Source organism: Bombina bombina, chromosome 6 (assembly GCF_027579735.1).
Source record: "Bombina bombina isolate aBomBom1 chromosome 6, aBomBom1.pri, whole genome shotgun sequence".
NCBI lineage: Eukaryota > Metazoa > Chordata > Amphibia > Anura > Bombinatoridae > Bombina > Bombina bombina.
In genome coordinates, this window is record NC_069504.1 from 814,887,403 (window position 1) to 814,907,362 (window position 19,960).

The window sequence follows — 19,960 nt, forward strand, 5'->3', positions numbered from 1 at the left end:
TTAAATATTGGCAAAATTAGAGTAAAGTTCTAGTGTTTATAAAGCAATTACCTTAACCCCTTAAAGACTGTGATGTACCATTTACATTGCTGGCCGTTAAGGGCTCGTCTACTAATAATAGTGTGGGTCTTGCCACGAGCGGCAAGACTGCGCTTTTAGACCTTCCCTCCCTCCTGCAGGCTTTCTTAAATAGCACAGTCCAACAATCCCCATAGAAAGACCAGCAACAGGTCATTAAGGGGTTAAAGGGCCATCTTTTAAAGGATGTAATCTTAGCACTAGCGATCCTGCAACTCTTTGTGTTTATTCCCCACAAATGTGTTAAATACATGGTTAAAGTTTCACTCGGGAGACAGAGAACTGGCAGCCCCAAGAATAAACAGCAGTGCAACAGCTGCTGATAATTGACTCACCGCTATTCTTATTTAGGACCAGCAGCACATTAACTGTAGGAATTAAACTCACAGAGTTGCAGGGTCGCTAGGGATAAAATAAGAACATGTCATTTTTTTCCTTAAAGGGACAGTAAACCTTAAAAATAATGTTATATAATTCTGCACATAGTGCAGAATTATATAACATTATATTAGCCAAACTTTGTAAATCATAATATTGCCTTTTTATTTTGTAAAAATACCGCTGTTTTACAGACCCGCTTTCTGTATTCTGCTGAACGGGTCTGTTGTTTTTACTGAGCGCTTCGGGCCAGCTGTATAGTCACAGCCCGGCCCGACCGCGCCATTAGACACAGTGCAGCTCGCTCCCTCTGTCAGACAGAGAAAATGAAGAAAAAATGGTAACAGAAGTAAATTAGAAAGTTGTTTAAAACTTTATAGCAAGAGAAGAGGAGTGCCGTTACAAGAAAAAACCTCTGTGAGTATGTGTATGGAACACAGGTAAACAGAAACCAGCCAGTGATGATGGCGGTGTGGAGCCAACAAAAAATAAGCGGCGGACTACCGCAAGTCTCTGAAGAGAAATAATGTAGGCTACTGAGCAACAGTCAAAGTGCTTTAATCCATTAAAAATGTACAGGATACAAATCACAAACAGAGGGGCTCAGCTATATTCACGCCGTAATATACCTAGTATCTATGAGTAAGCGCCTCACGGTGTGAAGCGCGTAAGATAGCTGAGCCTCTCTGTTTGTGATTTGTATCCTGTACCTTTTTAATGGATTAAAGCACTTTTTTGACTGTTGCTCAGTAGCCTACATTCTCTCTCTTCAGTTTAAAACTTTATGCTTTATCGGAATCTTGAAATAAATATTTTGGGTTTCATGTCCCTTTAAACCACATGTAGGATATACCAAATTATTTATTTGTATGTTTAAGTTGTTGACAGGCAAGATAGCCTGATGGTAGAGCCACTGACTATAAGTGTAATAAGCTTGAATAAAAAAACAAACCTTTCAGAGCTTATACTAAAATGTTCTAAACTTCCTAAGACCTGCACACATGAGAATGAGTTAAAGGGATAGTAAAGTCCAAATTATACTTTCATGATTCCGATAGGGCATGTAATGTTCAACAACTTTCTTATTTACTGTTATCATCAAATTTGCTTTGTTCTCTTGGTATTCTTAGTTGAAAGTTAAACCTTGGTAGGCTCATATGCTAATTTCTAAGCCCTTGAAGGCCACCTCTTATATGAATGCAAATTACAGTTTTTCACAGCTAGAGGGCATTAGTTCATGTGTGTTATATAAATAACATTGTGCTGACACACGTGAAGTTATTTAAGAGTCAGCACTAATTGCCTGAAATGCAAGTCTGTCAAAAGATCTGAGATAAGGAGGCAGTCAGCAGAGGCTTAGATATAAGGTAATCACAGAGGCAAAAAGTATATTTCTATTACAGTGTTGGTTATGCAAAACTGGGGAATGGTAGATAAAGGGATTATCTATCTTTTTAAATAATAACATTTTTGGCGTTTACTATCCCTTTAAGAGTTAGCTTTTCATACTTCCATTGAACACTTGAACCCTGGATTGCAAATTATTACATAACATAAAATGCAGAGGACAAGATTACAAGTTGCGCGGCAAATCTGTTTTTCGCAGTTGCAAAAACAATGCATTCGTTATATCTTTTTCACATTTGGGGTTACGCAGGTATTACAAGTTGCAAAAAAAAAAAAACTTATTTTGCACACTGGTTAACATGCGTAATAGAAAAAGTCAAATCGTGTGCACGTTCAGGTACTCCCCCATAAAAGTCAATGGAGAAGACAAATATAAAAAAAAAAAACCTAATCTGTTGCGCAAAGCCCATGACGTATTCTCCTCGAAAAGTGTACATGAAAATGCGAATATTTCATATTGCAAGAATGCTTTCTTAATGGAATACGTTCTATTTATTTATAAATAAATATTTCTCTATATATGTGATGATTTTTGGACAGATATATCAATTTATAGCGAGATATGTATATGAATATATATAAATAAATAAAATGTCTAGATATCTCAAGCTCTATATGGGAATATCTCTTTGAAAATCCCTCTGAGATATTGTTTAATGTGCATAACATTGTAATGTAAAATATTTTCATTATCTCTATACATATAAATCCATGTTTCTCTATGTATGTGTCTGTATGTCAATGTAAAATACCTGTGTCTGCTTGTTTTTCTTCTAACACCCGAGATCTCCTATCTTTTAGCCCTTATAACTTTTGTGTGCAATATTTTTTTTTCAAATAATTTTTATTAGACAGTGTTAATATGAGTGTAACTGTACTTTGTAATGTATTTATGCAGTGTTTCGTGAAACTTTTTATGTTGCGGAAAAATGTTAACTAAAGCTCTTCAAGCGCGGAAAGGATTGTTGCGTAAAAGGTTTTTCAAGACTTTGATTGCAAAAAGATCACATCGCGCACGGAAAACTCATACCGCGCGACTTTTAATCTTGCCCGGAGAATTTGAAATTAATAATAATTTCTACTCCTTCACCCTCAATTCTCACTCACTTGCGTCCCGCCTTCCCGTTCACTCTCAGCATCCACGGCTGATCCTCAATCTTGAATTCTTTCAGAATAATGCCGTATTTTTTTCTCCTGGATTCCTCTCTTTGTTTGCGGTTAAACTCACTGCCAGCCCCAGCGTCTGGCATTTCCTCGTCTTGGTACATCTTTTTAGCACTCAGGTCATGTTCCATGCGGGCCTAGGAGATGGATGCAGGTGAATCTATTTTGGACCAACACAAAGTAAAACATGCACTCCAGCTATTATGTACTTTCAATCTGTACCTGATTCCACGCTGAAAAATCAACTTTATCCGCAGCATTAAAAGCCATGAGATTGTATCTCTTATTTGGGTTCCTAGAAGAAACGATAACGTACATAATCGGTTATCAAATAGTTGTATTCCCTGCAAAGAAAATAGTTTCATTTTTCTACCATTCTAAAAACAAATTAAGCACTAAAGCCAAATATACTTTATCATGTTTAATTTAAGACATCTGGTATATTTAAGTCATTTAACTATTTTTTTTTCTATCTTGCATATGAAAAAACAAACATGTTAAAAAAAAAAATCTGCTTGAAAAATGTTAAAGGGATACTAAATTCTTTCTTTTCTTCTTTTCTTTCGTGATTCAGATAGAGCATGCAATTTTAAAGTGAATGTTAAGTTAAGTTGACTCTGTCACGTCGTCGGAAACATTATTAAAAATTAGCGGTACTTTAATTCATATTTTTTTTTAATGATGAACATAGAATGCTGTTTTTTACCTTTAAAACAGCCTCCGATCCACTTCTTTCCTCCGCCCGATATTTTGTCAAATTGATTGACAGGCGAGTCCTATTTAATACACCAATGCATAACAATAGCGTGACGTTGACCAAAAGGGGCTGAATGCCCGGGGGGGACGACGTCCATTGGTGTATTAAATAGGACTCGCCTGTCAATTTTACAAAAGGTTGTGCGGAGGAAAGAAGTGGATCGGAGGCTGTTTTAAAAGGTAAAAAACAGCATTCAATGTTCATCATAAAAAAAAATTATGAATTAAAGGAACATGAAACCCAAAATTTTTCTTCCATGATTCAGATAAAGAATACAATTTTAAACAACTTTCCAATTTACTTATATTATTTAATTTGCATCCTTCTCTTGTTATCCTTTGCTGAAAGGTTTATCTAGGTAAGCTCAGGAGCAGCAGAGAACCTAGGTTCTAGAGGTTGATTGGTGGCTGCATATATATATATATATATATATATATATATATATTGTGACTGGATCACCCATGTATTCAGTTAGAAACCTTTAGTGCATTGCTGCTCCTTTAATAAATGATACCAAGAGAATGAAACAAATTAGAAAATAGAAGTAAAATAGAAAGTGTTTTAAAATTGTATCCTCTATCTGAATCATGAAAGAGAATTTTTGGGGTTCATGTCCGTTTAAAGTACCGCTAATTTAGCCAAAGAGGACAAAAAAGGGGTTCCATCAGCTGGGTAGGGAGGCCTGGAAAAGCTTGGTGTCTCAAAAGTTTTGTTTTAATTATTTTTATTTCTTTTTTATTCTGTTTTTTGTAGGTTATTGGGATTACTTTAGGTTGATTAGGACTATTGACTACAATCCGCCACCATACTAGATACAGATATGGTAGATGGCCTAAGGTTGACCTATACCTGTTTGATAATAAGGAAAGAGAGATCACTCTATCACGAACAGGGTGCAGAGGTTTCCTTGCCTCTCGCGCTGGATAAGGAAACAAACTCTTTCAAATACCATGATAAAATATGAAGACAAAGCATATATAATAATATATCTGTGTGGGACAATTAATTCTCATTATATTGAAATATGTATAAAGAACAGAGTTTGTGGTAAGGGAGAGAGCAATCATCTCCTTTCAGCTTGTTACATGTTATTATTTGTTTGAAAATATGCTAAAAAAAAAAAAAAAAGATTCAACCATAAAGTACTGCTAATATGTAATAAAAGTATCTAACGGCGTGACGTCAGATTAACTTGACATTTACTTTAAGCAACTTTCTAGTTTACTCCTATTATCAATTTTTCTTCATTCTCTTGCTATCTTTGTTTAAAAAGCAGGAATGTAAAGCTTAGGACCCGGACCATTTTTTGTTCAGAACCTGGGTCACGCTTGCTTATTGGTGGCTAAATGAAGCCACCAATAAAGCAAGCACTATCCAGTGTAGGAGTAAGCACTGATTGGCTAAAATGCAAGTCTGTTAAAAGAACTGAGGCTCTACCTGTTCCGGAGGAGGAGCTTAGCACAGGTGGCTGAGCGCTTGTTCTCCAGCCCCAAGCACCTGGCGGTGCAATCCACGCGCCAAGCCCCGAAATCAGAGGCTGCTATTCGGTCAGCAAGAAACATATGCTGCCGGAACATACAGTGGAAAATCCAGCCCACTGCAGAGAGACCCCCTGTTCCGAAGGGGACCGCAATCCAAACATACTGTATTGCAAATCAGGATGACCTATATACGCAAGGGACAGAGAAAACTTACAAGGCGGTTTACCTGACAAGGCTTCTGACCCCCTGATCCAAGATCCTGATCCATATTACAGTCCCCCGCCAACCTTCTCTAATTGTATTCCTCCCCTCCTGGTGTAGAGACTAAGCACCTACTGCCTTTGGCCGTTGTGGAAAGCTGGATTGTGCCTAGAAGAGCTCGGGAGTCCAGTTGATGCTCAAGGTCCGCCCCTCCTCCCCCACCGGTGCTGCGCGGGAGGAGGTGTCTGCAGGAGCCCACTGTGTTGGTGTGTCGGTGAGACCCCGGGCGCGGAAATTCCGCTTGGACTCCCTGGCTGAGAACAGTTCATTCAGCATCTGTGTTGGCGGTGCCGCTCCCGGACCCGGCCCAGAAACTACCGACTGACTCCCTCCCCCCCCACCGGTGTTGCGTGGGAGGAGGTGGGTCGAGGAGGCCAAGAGAGGTCGCTTGTCCCGGTGATACGGATTGGCGCCAGAAGCACCTTCTATCTTTTTTTTTCACCGACAACGAAAAGTCTCAAGCTTAGAGGATATCTATCAGATGGGAAACTTCAAAAAGAACACCGGAGGGTGAGTGTAACAATTAGAGCTAAAAAACTGTATCTCTGGAAATTGCGGGACTTTCTTTTTTTCCCAAAAAGATAAAAGTGAAAGAAAAAAAAGGGAAGAAAAATCTCAAGGAGAAAGGGCAAGGAGAAAGGGGAAAAGGATTTAATCAGAAGGGGGAATAGACGTACCAATACTATATAAAACAGGACTGCATAATCTTTAAAAACAAGATACTCCCTTACTAGGGGAAAGTACTTTTCGCTATTTTTTTCTCCCTTTTACAATTTCTGTTGTTGGACAAAACATTTGGGAAAAGCAAGATATAGTTTGGGGGATCATAAAAACATAAAACATTATTAAAAAGTTCAAAGAACTGCAAGCAGCGGCAAATCAAGGACTTGCACTAAGGGGAAAAAGAAAGAATCAAAAGTAGAGCATAGCACTGTCAGAAGACAAAGTTACAATTAAAAGTTACATATTGCTCTACCTTGAATAGCACAAAGCTAAAAGAGAAAAAGTAACATCAAAAGTCTCTGTTTTGACCTTGTATAATAAGTCTCTTTTCATATCGACTTAAAAGGACTGTTTTTGTATAAACTCGCATATAAGAATCATACCTGCTTCCCCAAATTGCTGATAGCTTAGTAGCTGTGCTCCAATTTACTTGTGTTAAAAATTTCATTTTTTTTTTTTTTTTTTTTTTTTGTGTTCTTTTGGGGGTTTTTTTTCTCTCTTCTCATCATTAACACTGTAAACCTACTTCCTGGGTTTGTAATATTACCATATAATAACCTAGATTAGTCTCACTAATCTGTCTTTAAAGGGCATTTGCCTGATATTTGCAAATTATAACATAAGGTCTTTGCACAGCCTCAGGAATTACAGGGCTAAGTTTATCAACCTCAGAACTCACTGTTAATTGCAGGCATTACACTCTTTTTTCCTTGTATGTTTCTATATAGCTAAATCATATTTAATCACAGCTAGGAAAAAAGGGGGAAGGGGAAAGGGGGAAAGGGGGGAAAAGAAAGGGAAAAAAAGAGGAAAAAGTATGATAAAGTGTTTGATATAAGAACAATAAGATTGTTTAACCATTGTTATAACTGTACTGTGGGCTAGTTACATTGCTACCTGTGACAATTCTGTGTAAATCCTCTAAGAAGTTCCTTACTGAATTTTCTGAAATAAGGATTTAGCCCTAACCTTGGACACCTAAGTCTAGGGCAAATTTAAGTAGCGCCACACAATATCTCGTATTCTGAGTCTTCTCAAATTTCCATTAATAGATTTAAGATCTTGACTTAATATTGCAGCAAATCCAAACTTAAAAACTAGCAAGGGAACGGTCCCTGGAGGTAGAGACCACATATTATCTGCCGTTTTCTATCTCTCCAAACTTGATTGTGACTCTTTGTCTGACTGCCAAAGCTTGCTATTATAAACTTGAAATCACTTGCACTTTCTTTCTTTTCACAACCCCACATAAATTTTTTTTTTTGCACATCCTACACAAATAGTCACATAAACTGGTCAATTCACCTTCACTTTCCCTGCCCCCTAAATCAGCTTCACACTTATAAGTCACTTTTATTTTTTCTTTTCTTACTCTCTTATCTTAATATTTATACTCACTATCCAAGGGTACTCCCCCCAATAAGTGTTCTCCTCACACGCACACTCAGCACATGGATAAATTTCTTAATACTTCTTCTAAGATTATATCTCCAGGCATGACAGGCAGACATAGAGATAAGAAATCGAAAGGTAGTGTTGATCCTCTAGTGGAGGTACACTCTGCAACTAATCCTAACCTAACAAGCGAGGCACTGAATCTACAAAATTTGGTCACTAATATATCAGAAGCTTTGACTCCTAAATTTGACACCCTAAGAAATGAAATAAAACATGATATAGACCGACTATCTCAGGAAGTTAGGCAATTTTCCAACAGACTGCAAGAGGCAGAGCAGAGGGTATCAGATCTAGAAGATCTTACAGCGGCCCAAGGCCTCAAATTAGAAGACGCAGGGACTAAGCTACTAAAAATGCAGCTCCGACTAGAAGACCTAGAAAATAGGTCACGCAGAAATAACATAAGGATAATTGGTATACCAGAGGAAAAAAAATTTGAAAACTTAACGCTATTTATAACAGAAACCCTAGGTCAATTACTAGAAATACCAAATACACAGATAATAATTGAAAGAGCCCACAGAATTGGTCCTCTCTTTGACAATAATAAAACAAATAGAAGGCCTAGGGTAGTTATTGCTCGGTTTTTGAACTACTTAGACAAAGTCTTCATAATGCAACAGTATAGAAAAAAGCAACCTATCAATATAGATGGTGCTAACATTTTATTGTTTCAGGACTACTCAGCAGAAACTTCCATAAAAAGGAGAGACTTAGCACCCATATGTACAAAATTCATCCAAAAAGGTTATAAGGCAACACTTATTTACCCATCCAAACTCAAAGTAGTCATAGGAGACAACACACATTTCTTTGATAATGCCAAAGAGGCAGAACGGTTATTTACTGAAGTAGAGTTAGCAGGATAAGCTTTTTCCAGCAAGGGCACACAGTTCAAAGTTAAGAGTACAGGAATAATTCCGGTCTTTGTGATATTGCTCTTTCTCTCTTATAATCTCCTACACACGCACAATAGGGTCATCATATTTAAATCACAATTTTTGGTAACAAATCCCTTTCGGGACAGTGGAAAAAAAGGAGGAGCTGGTTGTCCTCCTACATCATATAATAGAGTTTCAATCCCCCCCCCTTCCCTTTTTTTTTTTTTTTTTTTTTTTTTTCCCTCTTTCTTCTCTTCTTTCCCCTCTCTCCCTCTCTCTCTCCCCCCTCCCACACTTCATTATCTTCCTGTTTTGTTCACTCTAAGCGGATAAAGAAATATGGCGAAACCACTTGATAAGTTTAGGCTAATATCATGGAACGTGGGAGGAATCTCAACTCCTATAAAAAGAAAAACTATAATCTCACACATGCGAAAACTACAGGCAGACATCATCTTTCTGCAAGAAACACATCTAAACTTAGAAGAAGCAATGAAATTAAAAGGTTCATGGATAACAGAGGTTATCATCTCACCTAGTGTTAGAAGGAAAAGAGGGGTGGCAATACTACTAGGCAAAAGATTAGAATATGAGATACTCCAGATAAAGGCCGATCCAGAGGGGAGATTCGTAATAATAAAAATTCGTATAGCCAAACAAATTTATACATTGTGTAATTTATATGCACCTAACAAACTTGATTACGAGTTCTGGAATCTAATGCAATCTACTATCTTGTCTTTCACAGAAGGGTTTTTGATAACAGGAGGGGACTTTAACATGGCCCCACAATCTCCTTTAGATAGACTGCGATATAGTAGTAAACAACTAAAGGCTAAAAAGGACAAACTAGAAACAAAAATATTCAAGAGTTTCTTCCAGAATCTGTTGCTTAAAGACATTTGGCGGATACAAAATCCGGATGCCCGTGATTATACTTGTTTATCTAGGGTACATAAAACTTTATCCAGAATAGATCTACTCCTAGTCGACGAGAGATTTTGTTCAAAGAATATAAAAACAGGAATTACACCCATAATCATTTCAGATCATGCTCCCATTTTTCTTGAGATACATTTAAATTGTTTAAAAACAACCCCCTCGAGATTTAGGTTCCCTTATCATCTGGCGAATGACGCAAAATTTAAAAAACATCTAAATGATAAATTCAAAGAATTCACTCAATTTAATGCAGAATACTTAGACAGACCGGAAATCTTCTGGGGTGCTGCTAAGGCAGTTACCAGAGGAGAAATAATAGCGTACGCGGCCAAGTTAACTAAAATCATGAAAAACAGAGAAAAGCAAGCTACCAATTTTGTTATAAACTCATACAATCATTTTCTCTTAAATAAGTCACCTTTTAACTGGGCCAGATATATTAAAGCCAAAAAAGAAAGAGATGCCCTGACTTTGTTTACTGAAACTCAAAAAGATCTCAGATTTCAGGCAAAAATGTATCGATTCGGAAATAAATCTGGGAAACTATTGGCTAGGTTAGTCAAGGGAGAAAAGAAGCCCTCATTTATAGATACAATACAACAAGAAGGGATTACTCACAAAATCTGAGGATATTATGGAGAGTTTTTCAAAATATTATAAAGATCTTTACTCTGCCAGAACTACGGATCTGGATCAGTCTCAAGAATTTTGGAGCAAAATAACTTGTCCCATAGTCTCTGAGGAAATAGTCTCTAATCTGAACAAACCGATCTCAGAGGAAGAAGTTAGTAAGACGATTCTTGAGTTAGCATCTAATAAAGCGGCAGGCCCAGATGGGCTCCCTAACGAAGTCTATAAAATTTTAGCCTCTGAAGCGGTATTATATCTCTGCAAATTGTTTAACGAATATTTTATAGATGGTAAAAATATACCATCTAGCTTCACGGCTTCGTATACAACATTATTGCTTAAAGGGGGGAAAGATCCAACCCAAAGAGAGTCTTATAGGCCCATAGCTCTTCTGAATACCGAATATAAAATTTTAGCCTCAATATTAGCAAATAGACTTCAAAACGGTCTCACTCACATCATTCATAGCGACCAAGCCGGTTTTCTTAAACATCGCAACTCGGCCTCTAAGATCAGAGAAGTACTAGCAATAACAGAATATTTCACCCGGAAGACAGCTACCGGGGAGGAGATAGGGGACACCTCAGACCTTGCAATAATTGCAATTGACGCTGAGAAAGCCTTTGATTCGGTATATTTTAGCCATATATTCACATCTTTGGCAAAATTCGGAATCTCAGGCAAATTTCTAAACTTCATAGAAAATCTATATGCAAATCCTCACACACAATTAATAGTCAATAACTTTTTATCACCAGATATTGGAATCTGTAGAGGTACACGACAGGGCTGCCCCCTATCTCCTCTCATCTTTGACATAGCTATCGAGTCTCTGGCAATAAGGATCAGGCAGTCACTTCAAGGGGTCACAATATCCAAATATGAAATAAAAATTGCGCTTTATGCGGATGATATCCTTCTTTATATCTCAAATACAAAGAAGAATATACCCAAACTGATGCATATAATAACCAGGTTTGGGTCTTTTTCCGGATACAAAATAAATGCATCCAAATCGGAGATTCTGTGGCTTAGAAAAAAAAAGGATTCATTTAGTGACTGCCCATTCAAAGAGGTAACTGAATCATTCAAATATCTGGGAATTATTATTCCAGTCAATCCCCCAGATCTATATAAAATGAATGTAACGCCAATTCTCTCTCTGATTCGAGAGAAACTGAAAGTCTGGTTAAATTTACCAATTTCACTTTCCGGGAGAATTGCGTTATTCAAGATGGTCCTTCTCCCTAAACTTCTATACGTTTTACAGAACACACCAATAATTATGTTTGAAAAAGATATTCGGTCTCTTAACTCGGCAATTAGAAATTTTATCTGGCAGGGAAGGAGATCAAAAATTTCAATACCTAAACTCTCAGTAGGCAAAGAATTCGGAGGACTATCCTTGCCAGATATAAGAGCCTATAACCTCGCTTTCCTCGCGCGCACGGTATCAGACTGGTTTCTCTCCAAAAACTATGCGACCAATAACCAACTAGACGAAAATATCTGTCACCCTTTTCTCCCTGTAGGACTGGCCCATTGTGAGCCTAAATCACTCCCGCCCGTAATCAAGAATCTTAAAACTATGCTAAATCCCATCAAAGCATGGTGGAAGTTAGGAAGTCTTCTGAAAGTTAACTGTAGCGCCTCACAGTATTTACCTATACAGGGCAATCCTAACTTCTGCCCAGGCCTGAACTCCGCTATTTTTAACAAATGGTCTTCTAAGGGTCTAGCGAAAGTTCACCAAATTATCAGGGCAGACATAAAATGTGTGAGAACATATGAGGAACTGAAGAGTGAATTCAATTTAGCAAACAATGAATTTTACGCATACCTGCAAGTAAGACACTATACTTCAGAATTGGTTAAAAGGGTAGGTTGGAACTGGGCCATGGGAAAAATGGAAAACTGGCTCTTATTAACAAAGAGTGGGCACACATCAATTACATATTGCTACAGATCCATATGTAATAACAAGGGACTACCTATATTAGACCAGATAACGACGGACTGGAATAGGTTAATTATCTCTAACGACATCGAGCCAAAATTCATCCAAAGATCTATTAGAAAAATATCTCAGGCTACGCTCTCCGCAAATTGGAGAGAGGCACATGTTAAATTTTTGCATAGAGCATATTTCACGCCAGAAAAGGGCCATAAACTGCATAATGCAAATTTTAACACATGCCCAAAATGCTCCCTCTTAGCAGCAGATTTAAAACATATGATCTGGAGCTGTCCGAAAATCAGACAATTCTGGCAAAAACTAGAATATTGGCTCAATAACACATTGGGGATCTCCCCTCTGGGTCTCACATACATGCAGGTGATTTTCTGCATAAAAAAGCAAGAAAAGCAACACCCTCAGGAAAAATTAGTGATTCTTTCAATCTTAGCTGCCAGAAATCTAATAACTGGATGCTGGAAGAAGCATAGGGCCCCCACAATAGCAGAAGTTAAAAACTATATAAAAAAACAATGCATGTTAGAACAGAGAGATACTGAATTAAGCAACGAGGAAGAGATAAAGGCATTCTTTAAGAAGTGGTCAGTATTCATCAAAAGCTTTCCAGATAATGAAGTAGAACATCTAATCTTCCCATTCAGAAACTCAGAGCTGGTGCAGTTAAACGCCTGGTAGTCGGAGAGTGGGGAAGAGAGAGAGGGAGAGAAAGTCCCCCCCCCCCCTCCCTCTCTTTTTTTTTTTTTTTTTTTTTCTCTCTCCCTTTTTCTTTTCCTTTTTTACTATTATTTTATTTTTTCTCCCCCGTGTATTTGTTTTGATTTGGTTGTTAAAAATATAAAAATCCAACAACGTGATTATATAAATCGTATACGATAAGTATTATTTTTTGTGGATTTAAGCATGTCTCGAACAAAGTAGCTATGTTTATATTATATCTAAGATGCACATATCTGCATATCTTTTGCTCTGAATATAGTGAACTAGTATCAGAACATGCTGTCTACCTAAACTATAAGGTAACATTGTGTATAAGCAGATTTTTCCTTTATCTGTTTTTTCTCTTTTTTTTCTCTCGCCCTGCGAGGCGTAACGACATGCACAATGTTCTTTGTTACTATATGTTGGTTATAAATAAAAGATTTAAAAAAAAAAAAAAAAAAGAACTGAAATAAGGGGGCAGTTTGCAAAGGCTTAGATACAAGGTAATTACAGAAGTAAAACGTGTATTATAACTGTGTTGGTTATGCACAACTGGGGAATGGGTAAAAAAGGGAGTATCTATCTTTTTAAACAACAACAATGCTGGTGTTGACTGTCCCTTTAAAGGGTCGCTCAAGTCAAAATTAAAACTTTCATGATTCAGATAGAGCATTACATTTTTAATAACTTTCCAATTTACTTCCATTAACAAAATGTGCACAGTCTTTTATATTTACACTTTTTGAGTCACCAGCTCCAACTGAGCATGTGCAAGAAATCACAGATTATATGTATATGCAATTGTTATTGGCTGATGGCTGTCACATGATAAAGGGGAAGTGGAAATAGACATAACTGAAATTTGTCAGGAAAAAAAAGTCTACTACTCATTTGAAGTTCAGACTAAGTGCTATTGCATTGTCTTTTTATCATGCATTTGTTGATTATGCAAATCTACTGTATTTACTGGTCCTTTAAAGGGACACTGAACCCAATGCTTTTCTTTCATGATTCAGATAGAGCATGCAATTTTAATAAACTTTCTAATTTACTCCTATTATCAATTTTTGTCCATTCTCTTGGTATCTTTATTTGAAAAAGCATGAATAAAAGCTAAGCTGGTACCTGGGTTGTGCTTGCTGATTGGTGGTTAAATGCACCCACCAATAAACAAGTGCTGTCCAGGGTCCTTAACCAAACATTGTCTGGCTCCTTAGCTTAGATGCAAGAGAATGAAGAAAAATTGATAATAGGAGTAAATTAGAAAGTTGCTTAAAATTGCCTGCTCTATCTGAATCATGAAATAAAAAAAGTGGATTTAGTCTCCCTTTAAATATATGAGGGATAGGAAAAATCCCCTTTAACCCTTTAGTGACCAGACCACTTTTAAATTTTCTGACCGTTTGGGACCAGGGCTATTTTTACATTTCTGCCGTTTGTGTTTAGCTGTAATTTTCCTCTTATTCATTTACTGTACCCACACATATTATATACCGTTTTTATCGCCATTACATGGACTTTCTAAAGATACCATTATTTTCATCATATCTTATAATTTACTATAATTTTTTTATAAAATATGATGAAAAAATGGAAAAAAAAACAAAACACCTTTTCTAACTTTGACCCCCATAATCTGTTACGCATCTACAACCACCAAAAAACACCCATGCTAAATAGTTTCTAAATTTTGTCCTGCGTTTAGAAATACCCAATGTTTACATGTTCTTTGTTTTTTTGCAACTTATAGGGCAATAAGTACAAGTAGCACTTTGCTATTTCCCCCCAAAAAAATTCAAAATTAGCCAAAGTTACATTGTAACACTGATATCTGTCAGGAATCCCTGAATATCACTTGACATGTATATTTTTTTTTTTAGTAGACAACCCAAAGTACAGTATTGATCTAGGCCCATTTTGGTATATTCCATTCCATTTCACCGCCAAATACGATCAAATTGTTCACTTTTTCACAAACTTTAGGTTTTTCACTGTTATTATTTACAAACAGCTTGTGCAATGATGGCACAAATGGTTGTAAATGCTTATCTGGGATCCCCTTTGTTCAGAAATAGCAGACATATATGGCTTTGGCATTACTTTTTGGTAATTAGAAGGCCGCTAAATGCCGCTGCGCACCACACGTGTATTATGCCCAGCAGTGAAGGGGTTAATTAGGGAGCTTGTAGGGTTAATTTTAGCTTTAGTGTAGTAGACCGAAAGTATTGATCTATGCCCATTTTGGTATATTTCATGCCACCATTTCACCGCCAAATGCGATCAAATAAAAAAAAAAAAAAAAATGTTCACTTTTTCACAAACTTTAGGTTTCACACTGAAATTATTTACAAACAGTTTGTGCAATTATGGCACAAATGGTTGTAAATGCTTCTCTAGGATCCCCTTTGTTTAGAAATAGCAGACATATATGGCATTAGCATTGTTTTTTTGGTAATTAGGCCGCTAAATGCCGCTGCGCACCACCTAACACATCCCACCCCCTGATCCCTCCTAAACAGCTCTCTTCCCTCCCCCACACCACAATTGTCCCCGCCATCTTAAGTACTGGCAGAAAGTCTGCCAGTACTAAAATAAGGCTTTTTTAAAAAAAATATATATATATTCAGCCGTGATGGATCCCCCCCTCCCTGATCCCCCCCAAACAGCTAACCCTCCCCCCACTACCTATTTGCCTCCATCTTCGGTACTGGCAGTGGTCTGCCAGTACCCAGTTTACCCAATAAAAATGTTTTGTATATTTTTTTATATTAAATAATCAATTTTTCTGTAGTGTAGCTGCCCCCCCAATACCCTACCCCCTCCCAGATCCTTTGATCATCATTTATTCCCCCCTCCCCATACATTTTCATATTGACGACAGTGATTGTTGCGCGCGTGCGCAGCCCCCCCCCCCCCCCCCCCGCAAGCTCCCGACACCCGGCCTGCACATTCCAAATACAGGAACAGAAACATTGGGCCGCCCACCCGCCTCCCTGCTATGGCTCCCACCTGCCTCCCTGTTATGGCTCCCACCCACCCTCTCTGCATCGGTGTGTAAAAAAATGGTATTGCAGGATGCCTCAATATGGAGGCATCACTGCAATACCATGAAAACGGCTGGAAGCGATCAGGATCGCTTCCACCGCTTCAAACCCCTAAGGACGTACAGGGTACATCCTTGGTCGTTAACAGAACTTTTTTGTAGGACGTACCCTGTACGTTCTTAGTCGTTAAGGGGTTAAAGGGACAGTCGAGTCCAAAAAAACTTTTATGATTTAGATAGAGTATGCAATTTTAAAAAACTTTCCAATTTACTTTTATCACCAATTTTGCTTTGTTCTCTTGGTATTCTTAGTTGAAAGCTAAACCTAGGAGGTTCATATGCTAATTTCTTAGACCTTGAAGGCCGCCTCTGCATTTGACAGTTTTTCCCCACTAGAGGGTGTTAGTTCCTGTGTTTCATATAGATAACATTGAGCTCATGCACGTGAATTTACCGAAGAGTGAGCACTGATTGTCTAAAATGCAAGTCTGTCAAAATAACTGAAATAAGGGGGCAGTCTGCAGAGGCTTAGATACAAGTTAATCACAGGGATAAAAGGTGTATTTATATAACTGTGTTGGTTATGCAAACCTGGGGAATTGGTAATTAAGGGATTATCTATCTTTTAAAACAACAAAAATTCTGGTGTTGACTGTCCCTTTAATTATGTAAGTAAATATTGATGATAACGTTAGCACAGACATACAATATTTTCTAACTTACTTTTCTTTGTTTTTCTTATAAGTAACAGTGGTAACAATTATTATGAGTACTTTGAAGGTATAAATGTGCTAAGCATGAATTAGTCCTATTCCACCAATTTATGCAAAAATATGAGGTGAAAAATTGTTATACAAACATTACATTTGAGAATTAATTACGCAAGTGATGTATCTTTCGTAAACCTTTATCTTTCATGGATATATTTTACCAGTATTCTATAAATGTGACTTGTTATTTTGTTCTTGATATATTCACCACAATAAAAACAAAAACTGAATACTGATGCACCAGCCTTCAGAGCATATGTGCGTATGCCATAAAAAAAAAAATAGCAACAACTTTTACTAGAAACATTTTTGCTAATAGAAGCATTTTTGCAATCTGCTTCAATTTAAAATAGAAACACACCCATGCACATTTAAATTTTTACATTTCTATCCTTTTTACTAGCGCATAAGTGATATAATCAGCTGATGGGCGAGAGCAAATTAAAGGGACAGTAAATTCATAATTAGACATGTATTCAAGCTAATATATGAAAATCTGACATGTTAGGGGAACTTAAGGACTGGAGTTAAAAAACACCTTAATATGATGAAACAAATGCAGTGAATAAAAGGACAAATATCTACAAGAGGAAACAAAATTCCTCTCCAACTTAACTCTAACTTAACTCCTTACCTTGGGACACGGACAACATATTCAGTAACAGACTGACTACTGGAACCCTGAAGGAAAGAGATATGCAATGTGATAAGGGCAAAAGTTACATTCAAAGTGAAGTTTAAAAAAAAAAAAAATCCCAGAAAATGTGTTCCACTAAACATCCAGACTTACCAGAGAAGTCATGTCTGCTCAAGCCAGGCCAAAGACTCTAAATACCTGCAAAATAAGACAAATGTATGAGTTTCAAACAAGACAGGATCCCTTATATACAAGTCAACACGGAATGATTATTCACTTTAGAATGGAGTTCATAATATTATGTTATTTTCTATGAGGTTTTTGAAATCCCTTAAAAAGGGAGATAAAACCCAAATTTCTTCTTTCGCGATTCAGACAGAGCATAACATTTAAAAAAAAAAAAAGTTTTCAATTTAATTAACCCCTTAACGACCAGCGCCGTACCCTGTACGCTGCTGGTCGCTGCAGTCCTGGGCTTCTCTCTGCCGCGATCTTGCTCAAAATAGCGAGATTGCGCTATTTCTGCATTTGTGGGGGCACTGCAGAAATAGATTTGCAGAGTTACCAATGCAGAGAGGGCCACTTGGGAGGAGGCAGGCATGATTGGGTGGAACTGCTTGGCCACGCTACAGGGAATTAAAAAAAAAACACACCCAAAAACTGTGTTATTGAAGGGGAAGGAGAAAGGAGGGAGTAGGGGCAATGAGGGGGATCCCATGTGGGATCTGTTAACAGAAAGGGATCTGGGAGGGGGTAGTGTATTGAGGGGGGCAGCTACACTACAGAAAAAAACTAAATTTATGCTTACCTGATAAATGTCTTTCTTTTCGGATATGGTGAGTCCACGGAATCATCTTCAATTACTGTTGGGAATATCACTCCTGGCCAGCAAAGAGCTCCACAGCAAAGCTGTTAAAGTGAAAGTCAATCCTAGCATTGTACAAACGCTAGGATTGACTTTTGAAACAAATAAAGGGGACTTTCATTCATGAAGTATAAGATATTTCATGTAGAAAGCTCCTTTATTTGTTTCAACCGATCGCTGTTCTTAGCTGCTACAGCAGCCCACGGCTAAAAAAAAAAATTTGCCAAGAGGTGACGTTTTCACCTCTTAGCCAATAGCCGTGCAGTAAATCCAGCTTGGCGCCCATGGGAGCCGGATTTACCACACGGCTGTTTGGCTAAGAGGTGAAAACGTCACCTCTTAGCAAAAACATTTTTAGCTGTGGGCTGCTGTAGCAGCTAAGAACTGAGATTGGTTGAAACAAATAAAGGAGCTTTCTACATGAAGTATCTTATACTGCATGAATGAAAGACTCCTTTATTTGTTTCAATAGTCAATCCTAGCGTTTGTACAATGCTAGGATTTACTTTCACTTTAAGTATCACTTCCCTTCCCACAACCCCCAGTCATTCGACCAAAGGTAAATGGAGAAAAAGCAGCAACACAATGTGTAGAGGTGCCTGAGGTTTCAGTAAAAAAATAACTGTCTTAAATAAAGGGCGGGCCGTGAACTCACCATATCTGAAAGGAAATTTGTCAGGTAAGCATACATTTAGTTTTCTTTCCTAAGATATGGTGAATCCACTGAATCATCTTCAATTACTGTTGGGAATCAATACCCAAGCTAGAGTACACCGATGATTAGGGAGGGACAAGACAGGTAACCTAAACAGAAGGCACCCCGCTTGAAGAACCTTTCTCCCAAAAGAAGCCTCAGCTGAGACAAAAACATAAAATTTGGAAAAATTATGCAGAGAAGACCAAGTTGCAGCCTTGCAAATCTGTTCCCCAGAAGCTTCATGCTTGAAAACCCAAGAAGCAGACACAGCCCTAATGGAATGAGCTGTAATTCTCTCAGGAGGCTGCTGTTCAGCAGTCTCATAAACAAAACGAATAATACTGGCGAAAATTCTTAGTCGCATGTAGATAGAAAAATAAGAGCACACACATCATCCAAGTTGTGGCACCAACATATCTTATGAGAAGAAGGACTAGGGCATAGAGAAGGAACAACAAATTCCTGAAAATGTTCCTATCCGAAACAACTTAGGAGGAAAACCTAAGTTAGTACAAAAACAATCGCCTCATCAGCAAGAAAGATAAGATAAGACGAATCACACTGCCAGGCTGAGAATTCCGAAACTCTCTGAGCAGAAGAGATAGACTTCCAAGATAACAAATCAATATCTATGGAATAAAAAGGCTCAAACAGAGCCTGCCGCAAAACTTTAATAACAAGGTTAGGCTCCAAGGTGGAGCAACAGACAAACACAAGTCTGATTCCAACCAAAAAAAGATAAGTACGTCATAATCTATGACAAAACTTCTAGAAACTGGCCTGCAAGCCTGAATCATGGTCTCAATGACCAACTCAGAAAACCCACGCTTAGACAAAACCAAGCGTTCAATCTCCAAGCAGGCAGCATCAGAGAAATAAGATTTAGATGAAGGGGCCCTGCTCAGAAGGTTCTTCCTCAGGGCAGTCACCAAAGTGGAGAGATAACATTACCACTAAGTCTGCATACCAGGTCCCCAAAAATTCACCTCCTCCTTGCACCGCAGGCAAAGAGAATGACTGGGGGTTGTGGGAAGGGAAGTGATAATTAACAGCTTTGCTGTGGTGCTCTTTGCCTCCTCCTGCTGGCCATGAGTGATTTTCCCAACAGTAATTG

The 19,960-nt window shown here is 37.8% G+C and overlaps 1 protein-coding gene across 2 annotated transcripts in view; it reads right to left on the minus strand.

Moving 5' to 3' along the window:
- GTF2F1 (general transcription factor IIF subunit 1) overlaps positions 1-19,960 on the minus strand; it is a 78,003-nt gene that overhangs the window by 40,946 nt on the left and 17,097 nt on the right. For both annotated transcript variants that reach the window (XM_053718177.1, XM_053718176.1), the window contains exons 2-5: positions 17,438-17,482; positions 17,282-17,328; positions 3,250-3,322; positions 2,971-3,164 (exon numbers count right to left, since the gene is read on the minus strand). In XM_053718177.1, the coding sequence (XP_053574152.1) occupies positions 2,971-3,164; positions 3,250-3,322; positions 17,282-17,328; positions 17,438-17,449 (326 nt within the window). In that variant the 5' untranslated portion in view covers positions 17,450-17,482. The remainder of the gene's footprint in view (positions 1-2,970; positions 3,165-3,249; positions 3,323-17,281; positions 17,329-17,437; positions 17,483-19,960) is intronic.